This window comes from Schistocerca piceifrons, chromosome 5, assembly GCF_021461385.2.
Source record: "Schistocerca piceifrons isolate TAMUIC-IGC-003096 chromosome 5, iqSchPice1.1, whole genome shotgun sequence".
Taxonomy (NCBI): domain Eukaryota; kingdom Metazoa; phylum Arthropoda; class Insecta; order Orthoptera; family Acrididae; genus Schistocerca; species Schistocerca piceifrons.
Genome location: NC_060142.1, coordinates 131,410,838 through 131,428,884, shown reverse-complemented (window position 1 = coordinate 131,428,884; position 18,047 = coordinate 131,410,838). Strand labels below are relative to the sequence as shown.

General features: G+C 39.9%; 1 protein-coding gene across 1 annotated transcript in view; it reads right to left on the bottom strand.

Annotated features, from left to right (window-relative positions):
• Nucleotides 1–14,181: 14,181 nt before the first annotated feature.
• Nucleotides 14,182–18,047, bottom strand: part of LOC124798796 (probable cytochrome P450 6a14) — a 35,226-nt gene continuing 31,360 nt past the window's right edge. Inside the window, exons 6-7 of the mRNA XM_047262325.1 lie at nt 16,454–16,705; nt 14,182–14,354 (exon numbers count right to left, since the gene is read on the bottom strand). Coding sequence (XP_047118281.1) covers nt 14,182–14,354; nt 16,454–16,705 — 425 coding nt within the window. The remainder of the gene's footprint in view (nt 14,355–16,453; nt 16,706–18,047) is intronic.

The window sequence follows — 18,047 nt, the reverse complement described above, 5'->3', positions numbered from 1 at the left end:
ACATCCTGTTATTGAAGTATGTGTGGGTAAGAATAAATTCACTGCGGTTTTAGATTCTGGGAGCCCATTGAATGTTATTAGTGAATCAGTTTTTCGTATATGTGTAAGAACTATTGCTTGTCCTGTGTTACCTGTTTCTAAAACTACAATTCGAGGAGCTATTTCTGGAAAAAGTGTGGAAGTCAAACAACAGACCAACCTAAATTTCCTTTGTCAAGGATACGAATTTTCTGCTAATTTTATTATTGTTCCATTACTCAATACACAAATTATATTAGGTATGGACTTTCTTAACACACATAAGGCAATTTTAAACTTTAAAGAAGGAAGTGTGAATTTCACTGTTGCCGGAATGCCGAGATGTTTGAAATTTTTCGAGTGTTTAACAAAATCTGAATCAGACACAAAATGTTTAAGGTTTCTTACTTCTGATGTTTTCGCTGAGCATTATGACGACAATGTGTTCATTCATGACAACGACAATAGATACAGAGACGCGATGGATGATATAATTAATAGCGAAGAATTAATTAATGAAAAGGTTAAGAAAGCTGAAGTGACAGATGACGTTGCAAGAGAAGAACTGCACCAAATTTTGACTTCACATGCTACAGTATTTAGTCATCACACAGGAACTATACAAGGCTTACAATATTTATTTAAAGTAAAAGAACACACACCATTTCGAGGAAAAACGTACGCTATTCCTCTGGATTATAGAGACAAGGTTAAGAGTGAACTTCAATGCATGTTAGATCAAGGCATTATTGAGCCAGCAGTCAGTCCTTATGCCAGCCCATTACACGTCGTTCTTAAAAAGGATGGGTCAATTCGTTTGGTTCTGGATTCCAGACAGATAAATAATATCATCATTCCTGAAACTGACCGTCCACAAAATTTAGGTGAACTTCTTCAACATTTCCATGGAATTAAAGTTTTATCCACAATTGATATGCGCGCAAGTTTTTGGCAAATAGAACTTCACCCTGATTGTAGAAAATACACTGCCTTTTTAGCCTTTGGTAACTGTTACCAATTTCGGAAATTACCGTTTGGACTTACTGTATCTTCAACAGCATTCATTCGTAGTTTAAACGAAATTTTACCTGTTTATCTTCGTGACAATATTACTTCATATGTTGACGATATTCTTATTGCTAAACGTTCTTGGAGTGAGCATAACAAAATTTTGGATTCATTATTACGTATTTTTGCAAGAGTTGGCATTACAGTGAACTTGGAAAAATCTGAATTTGGTCGTTCTCAGGTGAAATTTCTTGGTCATATTATTTCTACAGAAGGTATTCTTCCTGATCCAGAGAAACTAGATGCTATTCGTAATTATGCTGTTCCTACTACAAAACGTGATGTTCGTAGTTTCCCTGGTGTCTGTAATTTTCTTAGACGCTTTGTTAGATTGGACAATTTGGCCACACCTCGTTTAAGTGAACTATCTGGAAAGAATTCTAATTAGTGTTGGGATGAGGAAGCTCAGTCAGAATTTGAACAACTTCGTGATGATTTAGTTACCGCTCCACTTCTTTCACACCCGGATTTATCTAAAGATTTTTGTTTGGCGACAGACTCATCATACAAAGGCCTATGTGCACATTTATTTCAAGAGATAGAAGAAAACGACGTTGTAGTACAGAAAACTATTGCATTTGGAAGTCGTGTTCTCTCTAAATCAGAAAAGAATTATTCGATTACGGAACTTGAAGCCTTGGCTGTTGTTTGGGCTTTCACAAAATTTCGCATCTTTTAGTATGGCAGACATACTAAGGTTTACACCGATCATCGAGCTCTGGAATTTCTTATGTCAACAAAATTAACTCATGGAAGATTGTCACGATGGGCGCTGTATCTACAGGAATTTGATTTTAGTATTGCTTACATACAGGGTTCTTCAAATATTGTCACTGATGCTTTATCACGTGCACCTATGGGTTTGAAACAAAGTGCTGAGGAGGACTGCAAGGAAAACAATTATTGTTTGATGTATATTCAAGGTGTTGCGTTTGAGAACTTTATTTCGTCTTCGCTCCAGGACATCGCTAAGGAGCAAAATAAGGATCCAATCTGGAAGGACATTAAGGAGAAATGGAGGAGAAAGGAAAGCGTAGCGATTAGACAGTATTATTTAGTTCGCAATGATATTCTTTTTAAACGAAAATCGGTCGACAACTCTGTTTGGTTAGTTTGCATTCCTGATGAGTGGGTTAATAAATTGATTTGGTATACACATTTCAGTTATGCACACGTTGGTCCCAGAAAATGCTTTCATAAATTACGAGAAAATTGCTAGTTCAGTAATATGGAAAAACGTATTCAATCTGTTCTTGCCAAATGAAAGTTATGTCAAAAGGCTAAGCCACCAACTATTTCTCACAGAGCACCGTTGTTTCCTATCATTCCAGCGAAATTAAAGGACATGGCTGCAGTCGATTTGTTCGGTCCAGTGGTTCGTTCTACTAATGGTTTTGCGTACATTTTGGCAGCAGTGGAATTGATATCAAAATATGTGTGTTTTACACCTTTACGCAAAGCAACAGCTCGTTCAGTATCTAACGCTTTCATCAAACATTTTCTTAAAGAAGTGGGTCATGTTGATAAGGTTATATCAGATAATGGATCACAGTTTCGCTCTAAAATTTGGCTTCGTACTCTACGGCGTCGTAAGATTAAACCAATTTTCATTTCACTTTTTCACCCTGAATCTAACGCTTCAGAGAGATGGATGAAGGAAATCAATAAATTGTGTCGTCTTTATTGTCGTCAGAATCACAGAACGTGGGATCAGTATCTTCATATTTTTCAAAACATTCTGAATGAACTCCCTAATGATTCAACTTCTTTACCACCTATATTGATATTAAAAAACAAAGCACCGACAAATCGCATTTCTGAAATCGTTCCTTTTCCGCCTTCACGGAAACTGCGGCATTCTGAAGTTGTCAACCTGGCTCTACAAAATATTGCATCTGCGGCTACTAGAAGAGAGAAATCAGCTTAACGTCCTGGTCGTTTAAAAACCTTGTCAGTTGGTCAAAAGATGTTAATTAAGTCTCATCGTTTGTCTCACAAAGGAAACGGCTTGTGTCGCAAATTTTTTCTGCTTTATAATGGTCCATATAGAGTTCGCAAAATTATTCATGATAACAGTGTTGAAGTAGAAACTCTTAAATCTCGACGCTCTGAGGGAATACATCATATGTCGAACGTTAAAATTTTTATGGAATGACATACTTTTGAGAAACTAACAGTTATACGTAAACACACGGAGAATGCAAGGATACCGCGCCGTGTTCTGGCGGCGGCACATACTCAAAGCAACAGTCAAGTCTTCGCGCCTCACAAGGCAGTCGTTGACCGCAAACAATTACTTCTTACGTCACGCGTACCTACAGCTGACAGCCGTAAACAAATACACAGTCTAATTTCTCCGAATAAATTCAGTATAATTATGTTATTAACGTTCAGTCTTTTTCAGGATACATTTGCATAAAATATTTAAGAACTTCAGGTAAATTCTGTGTGTGTCCGACGTTAAGAGGACTTGCTATCGAGAAAATTTCAGGAAGAATGTAATTTCGAAGAAGAAAGTAATAAACTAAAAAGGTAAGTATTAATTGAGTTTATTTTTCAGGTAACATATTTCCACTTAGGTACGTACTATAGACGTAATTTTCTGCTCGCGATTACGTGATTCATACTTTGTGCTAAATTTCATGTTCTATGAATTTACTTGTGGAGCGACGTGCTTGCGTACATTAACTGATTTTGACAATGATTGATTAATGAACAGGGTTGTTACTTATGTATATTATGCATCGCTTGGCTGAACTGCTTTTTCACTGATGTCACTTTTTTTTATTATGTGCCTGCTGTGTTTATTTATTTAAATTATAATTGTCACCTGATTAGTTGTGCTGATATGGTTATGTATGTAAGTTATACTTTGTGATTTATCTGCTTGCGCCTTCACGTTTACTTATTAAGATTACATATGAACATTTATTTGCTTATGCTGATATGATGCTAATGACCTGTTTATTATGTAAGACATATGTTTGCTGCTTTGCGTATGGATTATTAATTATAAATTGTTCGCTTGGCAGAGCCTCGTTGTAGGGATTGTGCTACATCCATTTGTTGACATTCTGTTCTCTACTGGTATACTCGCTATTGCATGTTTTGCTTACGCTCAGTGCTTTATATTTTAAGATATCTTAAGATATCTTAAGATAAGATATCTTAAGATAAGACAATGAACTGCTATAATTCTACGAACGACATTGGTACAAGAAACTTCATTGAAGTCACATGAGCTGGAGGTTTTATGGAAGCTGTATAAATTTATGCTAATAGGAAGGAAGCTAACGACATGACATACCAACACTAGGTTTAGACCATTGACAGTTATTACACTGCATTCTTCGTGAGCAATTGAAACAGCAAGTGACACTTGACACAAGAAATACTCCACATGTTTGCTTCTGTTTTGCCATGATTCTTGAAGTGGTGTACACACTGTGAAATATTACGATCATTAACACTCCGTACTCGTACTTACTTACTGAGAGTTATTCAAACTAAAGGCTGTTAGAGGTCATGTATGCATTTCTTTTATTTAATGATGGACAAGGTAACCAAAATGTATTTTATGATTCATAATGAGTAGAAGATTTGGATCAGATGGATTACACAGAGGTTGTGTGTGGACAATTGTCTTCGGATTGTATGGGATGATGAAGTTTGCACTAGGATTTTATCTGTACTTGTTCAAGGAGACTGACTAGAGGAAAGAGTTGTTATGGAAGTGAAATGGTATTGGCGATAGGGTTTATATGTATCGACGTATTGAAGAGGTATTATTGAGATATTGAGATTGTGTGAAGTTGATGATTATTGGAGTTTTGGTGGACAAGAGGTAAGGTAAATGATATTGATAAGGTTTATAAGTATCGACGTAAGAGGTATTATAGAAGTATTAACATTATGTGATGCTGATGATTATTGGAGTTTTGGTGGATAAGAGGTAAAGTAAGTGAGGAGCATATTTTTTTTGTTGGTTTATATGGAACAAGGAGGATGAAGATGGCAGACTAGAACACTCAAGTAGAAGGAAGATTGTCTACACACACACTTTGTTAAATCAATAAGCAGTATATACTTTTTTTGGAGAGAGGAAGTATTTGCATATCTTGGCACACTGACAGTTGTTCAGCAACCATACTTTTGATTTGGCTTGGCAAACATTGGTCTTGACATGATGACTATGACGTTGACTAACTATTTTTGACTGTTATACACTGTTGCCACTACTACTTGATAAACATGTTGAACATCAAATTTTGACAGAATTGCATTTACACAGTTAACACTATTCAGTTACACAGTAGTACTTAATGTGGATGAAAGATGAGTGAGTGTTTTTTGTGTGTTTTCCTTTCCTAATCCCAAATAATTGGTATCGACCTATCTCCTAAATATTGTTTTACTTGTTTGTTGTGGCTTGCACTGACACCCATAAATATTATAGGTTTACTGATTTTTGTGTATTTGTAATAGTTAATATGACAATTATCTGATATCATTTGTGTGTTTATTACAATTTGTATGTTTAGTTTAAGAGCATTAATAATAATTTTGTAAAAGCAATTGTGTGTGCATTCAAACTGTTGTTCGTGCTTACATATATTAACATTGGTGGGTGCCACTTCGAAATGTTTAATTTCTGCTGATGAACTCTGATGAACTGTTTAATTAGTGATAGTGAACATTATGGACTATTACCTGCACTTGTTCAACATTGATGGATGCCACTTGGAAATGGTTAATTACTGCTGATGAACTCTGATGAACTGTCTAATTATCGATAGTGAATATTATGGACTGTTACCCGCACTGTTCAACATTGCTGGGTGCCACTGATGGAACTGCTTCTACTGAAATAATGTCACTTGTTGCTGTCTGCACCTGTTCAACATTGCTGGGTGCCACTAATGGAACTGTTTCTACTGACATAATGTCACTTGTTGATGTCTGCACCTGTCAACATTACTGGGTGCCACTGATGGAACTGCTTCTACCGAAATAATGTCACTTGTTGCTGTTTGCACCTGTTCAACATTGCTGGGTGCCACTGTTGGAACTGATTCCACTGACATAATGTCACTTGTTGCTGTCTGCACCTGTTCAACATTGCTGGGTGCCACTGATGGAACTGCTTCTACTGACATAATGTCACTCGTTGGTGTCTGCACCTGTTCAACAATGCTGGGTGCCACTAATGGAACTGTTTCTACTGACATAATGTCACTTGTTGATGTCTGCACCTGTCAACATTACTGGGTGCCACTGATGGAACTGCTTCTACTGAAATAATGTCACTTGTTGCTGTTTGCACCTGTTCAACATTGCTGGGTGCCACTGTTGGAACTGATTCCACTGACATAATGTCACTTGTTGCTGTCTGCACCTGTTCAACATTGCTGGGTGCCACTGATGGAACTGCTTCTACTGACATAATGTCACTCGTTGGTGTCTGCACCTGCTCAACATTGCTGGGTGCCACTGATGGAACTGCTTCTACTGGCATAATGTCACGTGTTGGTGTCTGCACCTGTCAATATTACTGGGTGCCACTGATGGAACTGCTGCTACTGAGATAATATCACTTGTTGGTGTCTGCGCCTGCTCGCCATTTCTGGGTGCCACTGTTGGAGCTGTTTAATTACTGCTGATGAAATGTTATGAGACTGCTATTTGCACCTGTTGACCATTGCTGGGTGCTACTGTTGGAACTGTCAACTTCTCTGAGGAGTGCTACTTGTTTATTGAACTATTGAAAGGATTTTAGGTGAATATTTGTATAAACTGATTTTTTGTGAATTTACTGTTTATGAAATGTTATGAGACTCTTACCTGCACCTATTCGTCAGTGCTGACGCTATTGATTGAATTGTTTAACCACATGATACTTGTGTAAAATATTATGTAAAATCACATGTATGCAAGCATTTGTATTCCTTACTGTATTTTATATATTAGGTTATTGAAGGGTCAGTGCAAAGCCAAAATTTATTTAGTGATGTGATATTTACTTACTAATATTATCTTTTATTTTTGTCTGTATTTTTTTTGTGGACAAATTTGGTGGTACTTTCACCACCAATGCTGGCAAAAATACCATCAAATTCTAGCCCGTGGAGGAGGGGCATATGAAAGGTGGCTACACTGAGTCACAGCGCCAGAGATTGCGCCAAAGAGTTTTATTCCGCCGCCTCCACTGGCAGTGCTTGTTGAGAAGTTGCCGTAGTTAGTGCTTGTTGAGAAGTTTCCGTGAGCTGTGCTTGCTGAGAGGATGTTGATAGCTGTACTATTTGAGGCCATGTCGTGTGCAGTTGTTTTGATGGACTAGACAGCAGATGTTGTTCGAATGGGGATGTTGTAATGATCAGAGTGTATTTTTCGTCAATATATGAAGGTAAAAAACATTTTTTTATTTTTTTAAAATTTCCTAACTAACAATGTCTCTTGGTCACAGGTTCAGTAAAGAAAGCATCTGGCTTGTGTTCATGTATTAGTGTGTAATTCTGGTTTCTATGTGCAATTATAGTATTTCTGTTTTTTTTAATTACTTCAGTGTAAATGGCGTTTAAAGCATCTTGTCGTATTGAGGAAGAACCGTGCCAGATGTGTACGTTGAATCACACTTCCACACACAGAACAGTTACACTTGTGCCTTGTTGTTTCGTAGTTTTCATAGTTGCTGGGGACTTATTTAATTAAGTGTGTTAACGGAAGTTTCCTTTCATTCTTTGTAGTTATTCTATGCAGTCAGATTGCGTACTAGTACTAGTCAGGGCCGACCGGTTACGAGACTTCGTAGCCGGACATACTAAAACAAAAAATATTTGCATTGTATTTAATTAAGCCCCCATGCAACGCATTATTGTGGTAAATATAGACACGCGGCCTACGCCTACCACAATAGTACAAGTTTATATGCCAACTAGCTCGGCAGCTGACGAAGAAATTGATGAAACGTACGATGAGGTAAAAGAAATTATTCAAATAGTGAAGGAAAACGAAAATTTAATAGTCATGGGTGACTGGAATTCGATAGTAGGAAAAGGAAGAGAAGGAAACGTAGTAGGTGAATATAGACTGGGGGTAAGAAATGAATGAGGAAGCCGCCTGATAGAATTTTGGACAGAGCGTAACTTAATCATAGCTAACACTTGCTTCAAGAATCATGAAAGAAGGTTGTATACATGGAAGAGATCTGGATATACTGCAAGGTTTCAGATAGATTATCTAACGGTAAGACAGAGATTTAGGAACCAGGTTTTAAATTGTAAGACATTTCCAAGATGTGAACTTTGACCACAATCTATTGGTTATGAACTGTACATTAAAACTGACGAAACTGCAAAAAGGTGGGAATTTAAGGAGATGGGTCATGGATAAACTGACAGAACCAGGTGTTGTACAGAGTTTCAGGGATAGCATAAGGGAACAATTGACAGGAATGGGGGAAAGAAATACAGTAGAAGAAGAATGGGTAGCTCTGAGGGATGAAATAGTGAAGGCAGCAGAGGATCAAGTAGATAAAAAGACGAGGGCTAGTAGAAATTCTTGGGTAACAGAAGAAATATTGAATTTAATTGATGAAAGGAGAAAATATAAAAATGCAGTAAATGAAACAGGCAAAAAGGAATACAAACGTTTCAAAAATGAGATCGACAGGAAGTGCAAAATGGCTAAGTGGGGATGGCTAGAGGACAAATATAAGGATGTAGAGGCACATCTCACTAGGGGTAGGATAGATACTGCCTACAGGAAAATTGAAGAGACCTTGTATGAATATCAAGAGCTCAAATGGAAACCAAAGTTCTAAGCAAAGAAGAGAAAGCAGAAAGGTGGGTGGAGTATATAGAGGGTCTATACAAGGGCGATGTGCTTGAGGAAAATATTTTGGAAATGGAAGAAGATGTAGATGCAGATGAAATAGGAGATATGATACTGTATGAAGAGTTTGACAGAGAACTGAAAGACCTAAGTCGAAACAAGGCCCCGGGAGTAGACAACATTCCTTTAAAACTACTAACAGCCTTGGGAGAGCCAGCCCTGACAAAATTCTACCATCTGGTGAGCAAGATGTATGAGACAGGCGAAATACCCTCATATTTCAAGAAGAATATAATAATTTCAATCCCAGGAAAGCACGTGTTGACAGATGTGAAAACTACCGAACTATCAGTTTAATAAACCACGGCTGCAAAATACACTTCTGGGCGTTAAAATTGCTACACCTCGAAGATGACGTGCTACAGACGCGAAATTTAACCGACAGAAAGAAGACGCTGTGCTATGCAAATGATTAGCTTTTCAGAGCATTCACACAAGGTTGGTGCCGGTGGTGGCACCTACAACGTGCTGACATTAGGTTAGCTTCCAACCGATTTCTCATACACAAACAGCAGTTGACCGGCGTTGCCTGGTGAAACGATGTTGTGATGCTTCGTGTAAGGAGGAGAAAAGCTTACCATCACGTTTCCGACTATGATAAAGGTCGGATTGTAGCCTATCGCGATTGCGGTTTATCGTATCGCGACATTGCTGCTCGCGTTGGTCGAGATCCAATGACTGTTAGCAGAATATGAAATCGGTGGGTTCAGGAGGATAATACGGAACGCCGTGCTGGATCCCAATGGTCTCGTATCACTAGCAGTCGAGATGACAGGCATCTTATTCGCATGGCTGTAACGGATCGTGCAGCCACACGTCGATCCCTAAGTCAACAGATGGGGACGTTTGCAAGACAACAACCATCTGCACGAACAGTTCGACGACGTTTGCAGCAGCATGGACTATCAGCTCGGAGACCATGGCTGCTGTTACCCTTGACGCTGCATCACAGACAGGAGCGCCTGCGACGGTGTACTCAACGACGAACCTGGGTGCACGACTGCCAAAACGTCATTTTTTCTGATGAATCCAGGTTCTGTTTAGAGCATCATGATGGTCGCACCCGTATTTGGCGACATCGCGGTGAATGCACATTGGAAGCGTGTATTCGTCATCTCCATACTGGCGAATCACTCGGCGTGATGGTATGAGTTGCCATTGGTTACACGTCTCGGTCACCTCTTTTTCGCATTGACGGCACTTTGAACAGTGGACGTTACATTTCAGATGTGTTACGACCCGTGCCTCTACCCTTCCTTCGATCCCTCCGAAACCCTAAATTTCAGCAGGAGAATACACGACCGCATGTTGCAGGTCCTGTACGGGCCTTTCTGGAAACAGAAAATGTTCGACTGCTGCCCTGGCGAGCACCTTCTCCGGATCTCTCACCAATTGAAAACGTCTGGTCAATGGTGGCCGAGCAACTGGCTTGTCACAATACGCCAGTCACTACTCTTGATGAACTGTGGTATCGTGTTGAAGCTGCATGGGCAGCTGTACCTGTACACGCCATCCAAGCTCTGTTTGTCGCAATGCCCAGGCGTACCAGGGCCGTTATTACGGGCAGAGCTGGTTGTTCTGGTTACTGGTTTCTCAGAATCTATGCACCCAAATTGCGTGAAAAAGTGATAACATCTCAGTTCTAGTATAATGCATTTGTCCAATGAATACCCGTTTATCATCTGCATTCCTTCATGGTGTAGCAGTTTATGGCCGGTAGTGTACTAACGCGAATTCTTTACAGACGAATGGAAAAAGTGGTAGAAGCCGACCTCGGGAAGATCAGTTTGGATTCCGTAGAAATGTTGGAACACGTGAGGCAATACTGACCCTACGACTTATCTTAGAAGATAGATTAAGAAAAGGCAGACATATGTTTCTAGCATTTGTAGACTTACAGAGAGCTTTTGAGAATGTTGACTGGAACACTCTCCTTCAAATTCTGAAGGTGGCAGGGGTAAAATACAGGGAGCGAAAAACTATTTACAATTTGTACAGAAACCAGATGGCAGTTTTAAGAATCGAGGGGCATGAAAGGGAAGTAGTTGTTGGGAAGGAAGTGAGACAGGGTTGTATCCTATACCCGATGTTATTCAATCTGTATATTGAGTAAGCAGTAAAGGAAACAAAATAAAAATTCGGAGTAGGAATTAAAATCGATGGAGAAGAAATAAAAACTTTGAGGTTCGCCGATGACATTGTAATTATATCAGAGACAGCAGATTTTGTAATGGATACAGGTCTATAATAACTAGTCTCCGGTCCCAAACGTGTGCACCTTACACGCTGCAGCAAAGGTGTACCCCTTAGGTGCATCTTGTGATGGTGCTTAACTGTCATACTGTTGCCAGACGACTCTAGATAAATACTAATACATTCCTACGGAAGTAGAGGCGGACAACTAAGTAGCTAGAATTTTAACAGCTTCAACACCTTTTTTGAGATGCCCCCACAAGGCGGGTCCGTCAGTGGTCATGTGTCCCACTCAACAGTTTATTTCCCTGAGTTCACAGGGATATGAAAGTCCCACGTCCGTGAGGTGCTACGATCTAACGTTGAATTTATCAACTGTTTTGAGCAAACAGACTTATTTTTTGGTACCTAATGCGTGAGATACCGCTTCATTGTTTCAGTTGTGCGTTGAGTGACTCACGTTTTGGCGGTTATGTGTAATTTTTTTCCTGTCTGCAATATATAAGCGCATTATTGTCTTTTCACATTATTTGCTTGAAATACCGGTATATTGTTTTGTGATCGTATCTTTTTATAAAACACTTTTAAATTCGTTTAATAGTTTCGTCTTATGGTCAGTGTGTGTAGAGAATTTTTAGTTGTGCCTTTTGTTCACATTTATACATAATTTTTTACATTTATAGATTTTATTCGGTGATGTAATCATATTTTATTTCCCTTGATTTCATATGAAACGGCATACTCCGAAAACTCCTGGTTTGTTTTCCTTCTCTTTATATTTCACCCAGCTGAAAGTTGCCTTACAAGAACAAGATGAAATGAAAGTTGACCACATTTTCCTCCATTATTACAGGTATACATGATGAAACTGTCTTAGCATTGCAATGTCCAAAGGAAAATGAAAAAGGCGAAGCCACCATTTGAGTGACCTTCTGCCAGTATCATATCTTTCTCTCCTCTGGTTGAACCGCTCTGCATGTCCCATTACAGTTGTGTACTCTGCTACGGATGCAGGGCACGATATAATTGATGTTGCACAATCCCTATTTTTACTTGTGACGGATCTTATATCTTTCAGATGCTGAGCAGCTAATAAAACTGTAACTGGCTTATTATATTGCTATTTTACTACAAATACATACCGTCTTGTATGGTGAGGGTATACGCTTCTACGCAGTTGGAAAACATTTTCCAGCAAGGAACTCAAAGAGACGACGCCGGCAATGCAGCACGTGGAAGCAAGAGATTAGGACTAATTTCATATGTAGCTATTGCGTAGTACCACCAGTTATTCAGCCATATCTTCATAAAAATGTAAATAAATACATTTTTTGACATAATGGTGCTTACTCTCTTCTTTTTTCATATCCTAAGTCCTAGTACAAAAATTATATTAAGTGGAACATATGTCCCACTGGACTCGAGGAGGAATAAGTTTAGGGAACAGTTTATTCCTTATCATGTCCCATTTCAAAGAATTATAGAACTAAAATGTAAATATAAATGTCGTGCGACTAGGGCCTCCCGTCAGGTAGACCGTTCGCCGGGTGCAAGTCTTTCGATTTGACGCCACTTCGGCGACTTGCGCGTCGATGGGGATGAAATGATGATGATTAGGACAACACAACACCCAGTCCCTGAGCGGAGAAAATCTCCGACCCAGCCGGGAATCGAACTCGGGCCCTTAGCATCATAAAACTACAAACAACAATCATGGCCTGTCTCAGTATCTATTCCTAAAACAGAAATACAAGAAATTTTCATTAATTTTGTCATGAAATGGATGCTGCTGGAGGAGCATGGTTTGTGTATAGGTAGATGGCTTGTTTTAGTTAAGTTATTTTACATTAGGTTAACGAAAACTACTCCAGTGTTTAGCTGTCTGTCCGACATATGATTTTTTCTCGTAAAAACCTTGTTTACGTCCAAATGTTAGTTTTTCTTTTCTGGTACTGATGACTTGAGATGATCAGTTTAAAACTGCTCTTTACAGCACTACTTATTTGAGCTCTGTGCAGTAACAGGAATTGAGAGATCTATCCCTGAAACTGTTAATGAGTGAGAGCAGCACGAAACCCGGGGATTTATGCTCGTCATAAAAGACAGTCTACTGATCGACATATTTGGTTACATTTTTGTGGTTTAGGATTCAAGACGTTCTGTTTCAAGATAGTACTGTACCTTAGCAATAAGTGATTCTGTTGAGCTCGCTTATTAGAAGCGGCTAAATATACCACAGTGGTCAATGTATGACCAGCAGCACGATGGGCGCAAAATGTCGGTTGCTGACGTCAGCATGCTTTTTCTACACACAACTCTACCTTTTAGCTAGAGAGCCTACACAGCCATGTAGGAATGGTGTTCGATTCAGTAACGTTCCAAATAACACGACAATAGTGCTGCTTTGGTGTCACTGATCAGATCGATGTTTTGTTGTAGTCGGTAGGTGATTATATTCCACGTTGCGACACTACGTAATTTGCAAGGTAATAGTGTAATGCGTGTTACCAATATGTCATGTACAAAATGTCCTTACTTTTACGAGGTACATTGTCTAACCAAAAGCTAGTTAATGTCTGAATAAGGAAAAGTAAAACACACGCTTGAAGGAGAATTCTTCCTTAGACGTATGGTCTTAACAATTATGATACCATACACAAATATCATGCAACAGTATTTTATTCTAATTAAGCTTAGGTATAATTACAAATAGTCGCACCTATATTCACTGTCCGTTGTACGGATTGTGAAGGAAAAGGCCGTTGAGTTTCTACATGCCATGTTTTATATAGAACACTTACTGCCAGTGCTATACAGGCACATTAAGCGACGACACTCACTGTAAATGGCTTCTGCCCATTGATTTGTGGAAAATATGGGAACTATTACCAGCAGGTGTATATCTTCAGCACAAACAATGAACCAGGTACAATATCTTTATTACTTCAGCTACAATTATAATAATTTTTAGGCATTGTCTTTTGTAAAGCATCCAATAATACGCAACAAGCACTATACTTTGTTTCTCTTGCTCAGTCTCAGCTGTATACCACTTTCCGGTGTGAGGATGATAGATCTGGGTTCAAAGGACAAATGGCGAACGGTCTTCTCACATGGTTCTGCCTTATAGTTTGAGAGTATGTTCGTAAGGCCGACCTTCGTTTGTAACAATCCAAATCGCATACCTGGAACAATTGGAAAATATTAATCTATCACAAAGCGAAAAAGTGGTCCAACTAAAACATTCATATTTCTTTACGTACTACACGAATATGTAATAAAAATGGGAGTTACTATTTTTAAAAAAAACGCATTTGATATCCGTTTGAACAATGGCAGCGCCATCTAGCGGGCCAACCATAGCGCCATCTGGTTTCCCCCTTCAAGCTAGACGAGTTTCGTTCTTTGTAGTTTTTTCGTTTGATGATTATTTCGTTAGATATTTGGCCCAGTCACTATCAATGGACCACCCTGTATATGTATGCTTCTATGTACTCGTATGTATTTTTAAAGATAGAAAAGAATCGATTCAAATGTGTCTCTGTGCTAAATCGAGTATCAATTATATCGTAATCCTGTTTTCGTTGCATTGCACAAGCGGCTGAAAGTGGTGAAATATATTTTTGAAACGGTGAAATATTCGATTTCCTGAAGAAATTATTGGGCTAGTCAGAGGAAATCCAATATAGAAATACTGTCTTCACTTTGTTTTTTATAAACTGTAATGCCTTTTCCTAGCTGTAATTCACGTTTATTTATGGTTCAGGTGCGTTTCGCCTTTTACATTAAGGTAGCCCGGTATTCAGCTAGTCGGTCGTGGGGAAGTGCCTAAAAACCACAGGCTGGCTGGCCGACACACCGGCCTTCGTCGTTAATTCACCGGGCGGTTTGATTCTTGAGCGACGCGTCTCCTTGATTCCCTGCAACGGCGTACTAAGGCGCGCCGCTCTCTGGGCGGGTCGAGACGAGAGAAAGAATAATGGAGAAAAACGGTTAAACGTTTAAGAAATACGAAACAGGAACAGTCATGAAACTTCCTGGTCGATTAAAACTGTGTGCCGAACCGGGACTCGAAATCGGGACCTTTGCCTTTCGCGGGCAAGTGCTCTACCAACTGAGCTACCCAAGCACGACTCACGCCCCGTCCTCACAGCTTTACTTCTGCAAGTACCTCGTCTCCTACCTTCCAAACTTTACAGAAGCTCCCCTGCGAAAGTTTGGAAGGTAGGAGACGAGGTACTTGCAGAAGTAAAGCTGTGATGACGGGGCGTGAGTCGTGCTTCGGTACCTCAGTTGGTAGAGCACTTGCCCGCGAAAGGCAAAGGTCCCGATTTTGAGTCTCGGTCCGGCACACAGTTTTAATCTGCCAGGAAGTTTCATATCAGCGCACACTCCGCTGCAGAGTGAAAATCTGTTTCAGGAACAGTCATGCTGTATGATGCAATCGGAAATAATAGAATTTATTCAGACTTACGGTGTAACAAATTAAGCTTCGGAGTGAATAACCAGATCTGCTAGGGAATCGTATGCACATGTAGCGAGGATCATGGCAGTAATCTGGAGTTAACAAAAAATATTGAATGGAAAATTTTGTGCGAAGATAAAAGCGTCCTTTGAAAGCTTCTTCAGTATTCCAAACACAGATCAACACGTGAAAGAGACGAAGGGCGGCTTAAATACATGTCTTTCTACAAATGGGTCCTCAAATTAAATATTGATTACAAAACTGGACCAAAGTGAGAGGTGGTTGGGTCTATCTCAGACAGACTATTCCGAACCAGTAAAAAAAGTGGTCCTCGACCAGGGAAACGCAGTACAGTAATACTGGGTGAGACTGACTTGTAACTGCAGGACCCACCAGTAGGTAACAGCGAGAACCGTGACGTGAGGTATGGGAGTTTCGCTGCCACAGCGTAGAAGTGCCGCCAGCTGGTGCTGCGACTAAAGTAGACGCATGGATTCAGATTCCCCACTGGTGACATGTTCGTATAACGCGTAGCCCCCACAGTTGCAAATTTCCTCTGATTTCTTAAACGTATTCCGTCTACCCTTTCCAAGGATATTTTCTCGTCTACAGATCAAGTGGACATGACAGGGCAAGGAAAATTCCAAATGTCGTTCCTTTCTGTGTAAGACGTCTTTCTCCCTCTGGCACATATTGTGACGCAATATGCCAACGGAATCGTTTGTGTGTCGTGTATCTCTAATTTTTGGATGGCGTTACGGAGTTAGGATTCAGTGAACTGCCGTCAGGTTGCTGAGTGCAGCCTGTTACGGGACCCACCTATGCAGTTGCGTGGGCCCTCTCCGAACGGCAGGTAGACGTAGGAGTGCCTCTGGGCCTTCTGCTCCTCAGAGAACCTCTCGGGGTCGAAGCGCTCAGGGTCCGGGTAAAACTCGGGGTCGTGGTGCAGGTCGTACACAGGTATCGTGACAGAGATTCCTTTGTCCAGGACTACCTCGCTGTCAGGGATCTTGTACTCAGCATTACATTCCCTGGTCAGCCCTCCAATTGGCGGATATAATCTCAGGGTCTCTGTAACAGAAACAACACAGTAAATTAGCACTTATTTTTATCAGTGTCTGAAGAAACTGAAACTGGTGGTGATATTGCAGCTGTGGTAAGTTCATAACATTCGTTCGCGATTGAGGAATGTTGTTGACATTATCTGCTTTAGGTACGAAGACATCTCATTTGTGGGACTTGAAAAATTTTTGGGCTCGGGACTCGAACCCGGATTTCCCGTTTGTCGCGAGCGGTCGCCTTAAAGACTTTTCCTGTCCAAGCACGCTTCCACGATCGTCCCAAACTTCCATATCTCATGCTGTCTACGAGCCCATCGCTCGCTGTTAACTTTACTAGGATTCCGGCCACAGGGTTTTAAGGAGATAAAGGCATTCAACGTTAATATCACGAATGTAATTTTGCCTAACAAAGCTTCTAATACTAATTTTTAGCAATGTCTGACGAAACAGACGTTGTTGACGATCTTGCAACTGTACCAAAAATTTTAAAATTTCAAATAAATTTAATAATTTAGTACAGCTACAAGACCGTCAGCAGTCTCTGTTTCTTCAGACACTGTTAGAGGTAGGTATACAAGCCTCGGTGGCCAAAATTACGACCATGATACTAATGTTGAATGCGTTTGTCTCCTTGAAACACTGTGGCGGGAATCCAAGTAAAGTTGCGACCGATGAAATCGTAGACAGTATGAGATATGGAAGATTGAGCCTGGAAGCGTGCTTAGATAGTGATCACTCACGAGAAGAAGGAAATCTGGGTTCGAGTTCCGGTCAGGCAGAAATTTTCGTGTGTCATCGTACGGTAATATCTTCGTACCTAATGCAGCTGATGTCAGAAAGATTCCGCAGTTGCAAATAAATTTCAAAAATAGCCTAAAACAGATTGCTGTAAATTATGAGCCAAAGTTTCAGACATTAGCGACACGAAGAAATGAAACTCTGCAACTAGAGCTTACATCCCTGGATCGCTGAGACAAGATACTGCCCGTTTACCAAATTATCAAGCAATCTGTCAACATTCCTGTAACTATCGTGTATAACACTGATAAGAAAATAACGACTTTAATACCACACATGCGGAAATCTTAATTGTTGGAGGTCTCAATGGGATGTACATGGCCCTGTCGTTAGCATGTTACATATCCTAGTGAACGTATCACGTTTCTCTCGTGCCCATTTGAACCTTCGAGTTCTTCTGCAATTTTAGAACAGTCACATCTCGTCCTCTTCTTCGATATGTATACTGTAGGCATCTTGGATACCATTAGCTTACAATGTGTTTGTTTTAGCTTGAGACAACTATCTCGAAAACGTCGTATCGTAGAAAAAAATGTTGTAGACGAAAAGTGAAT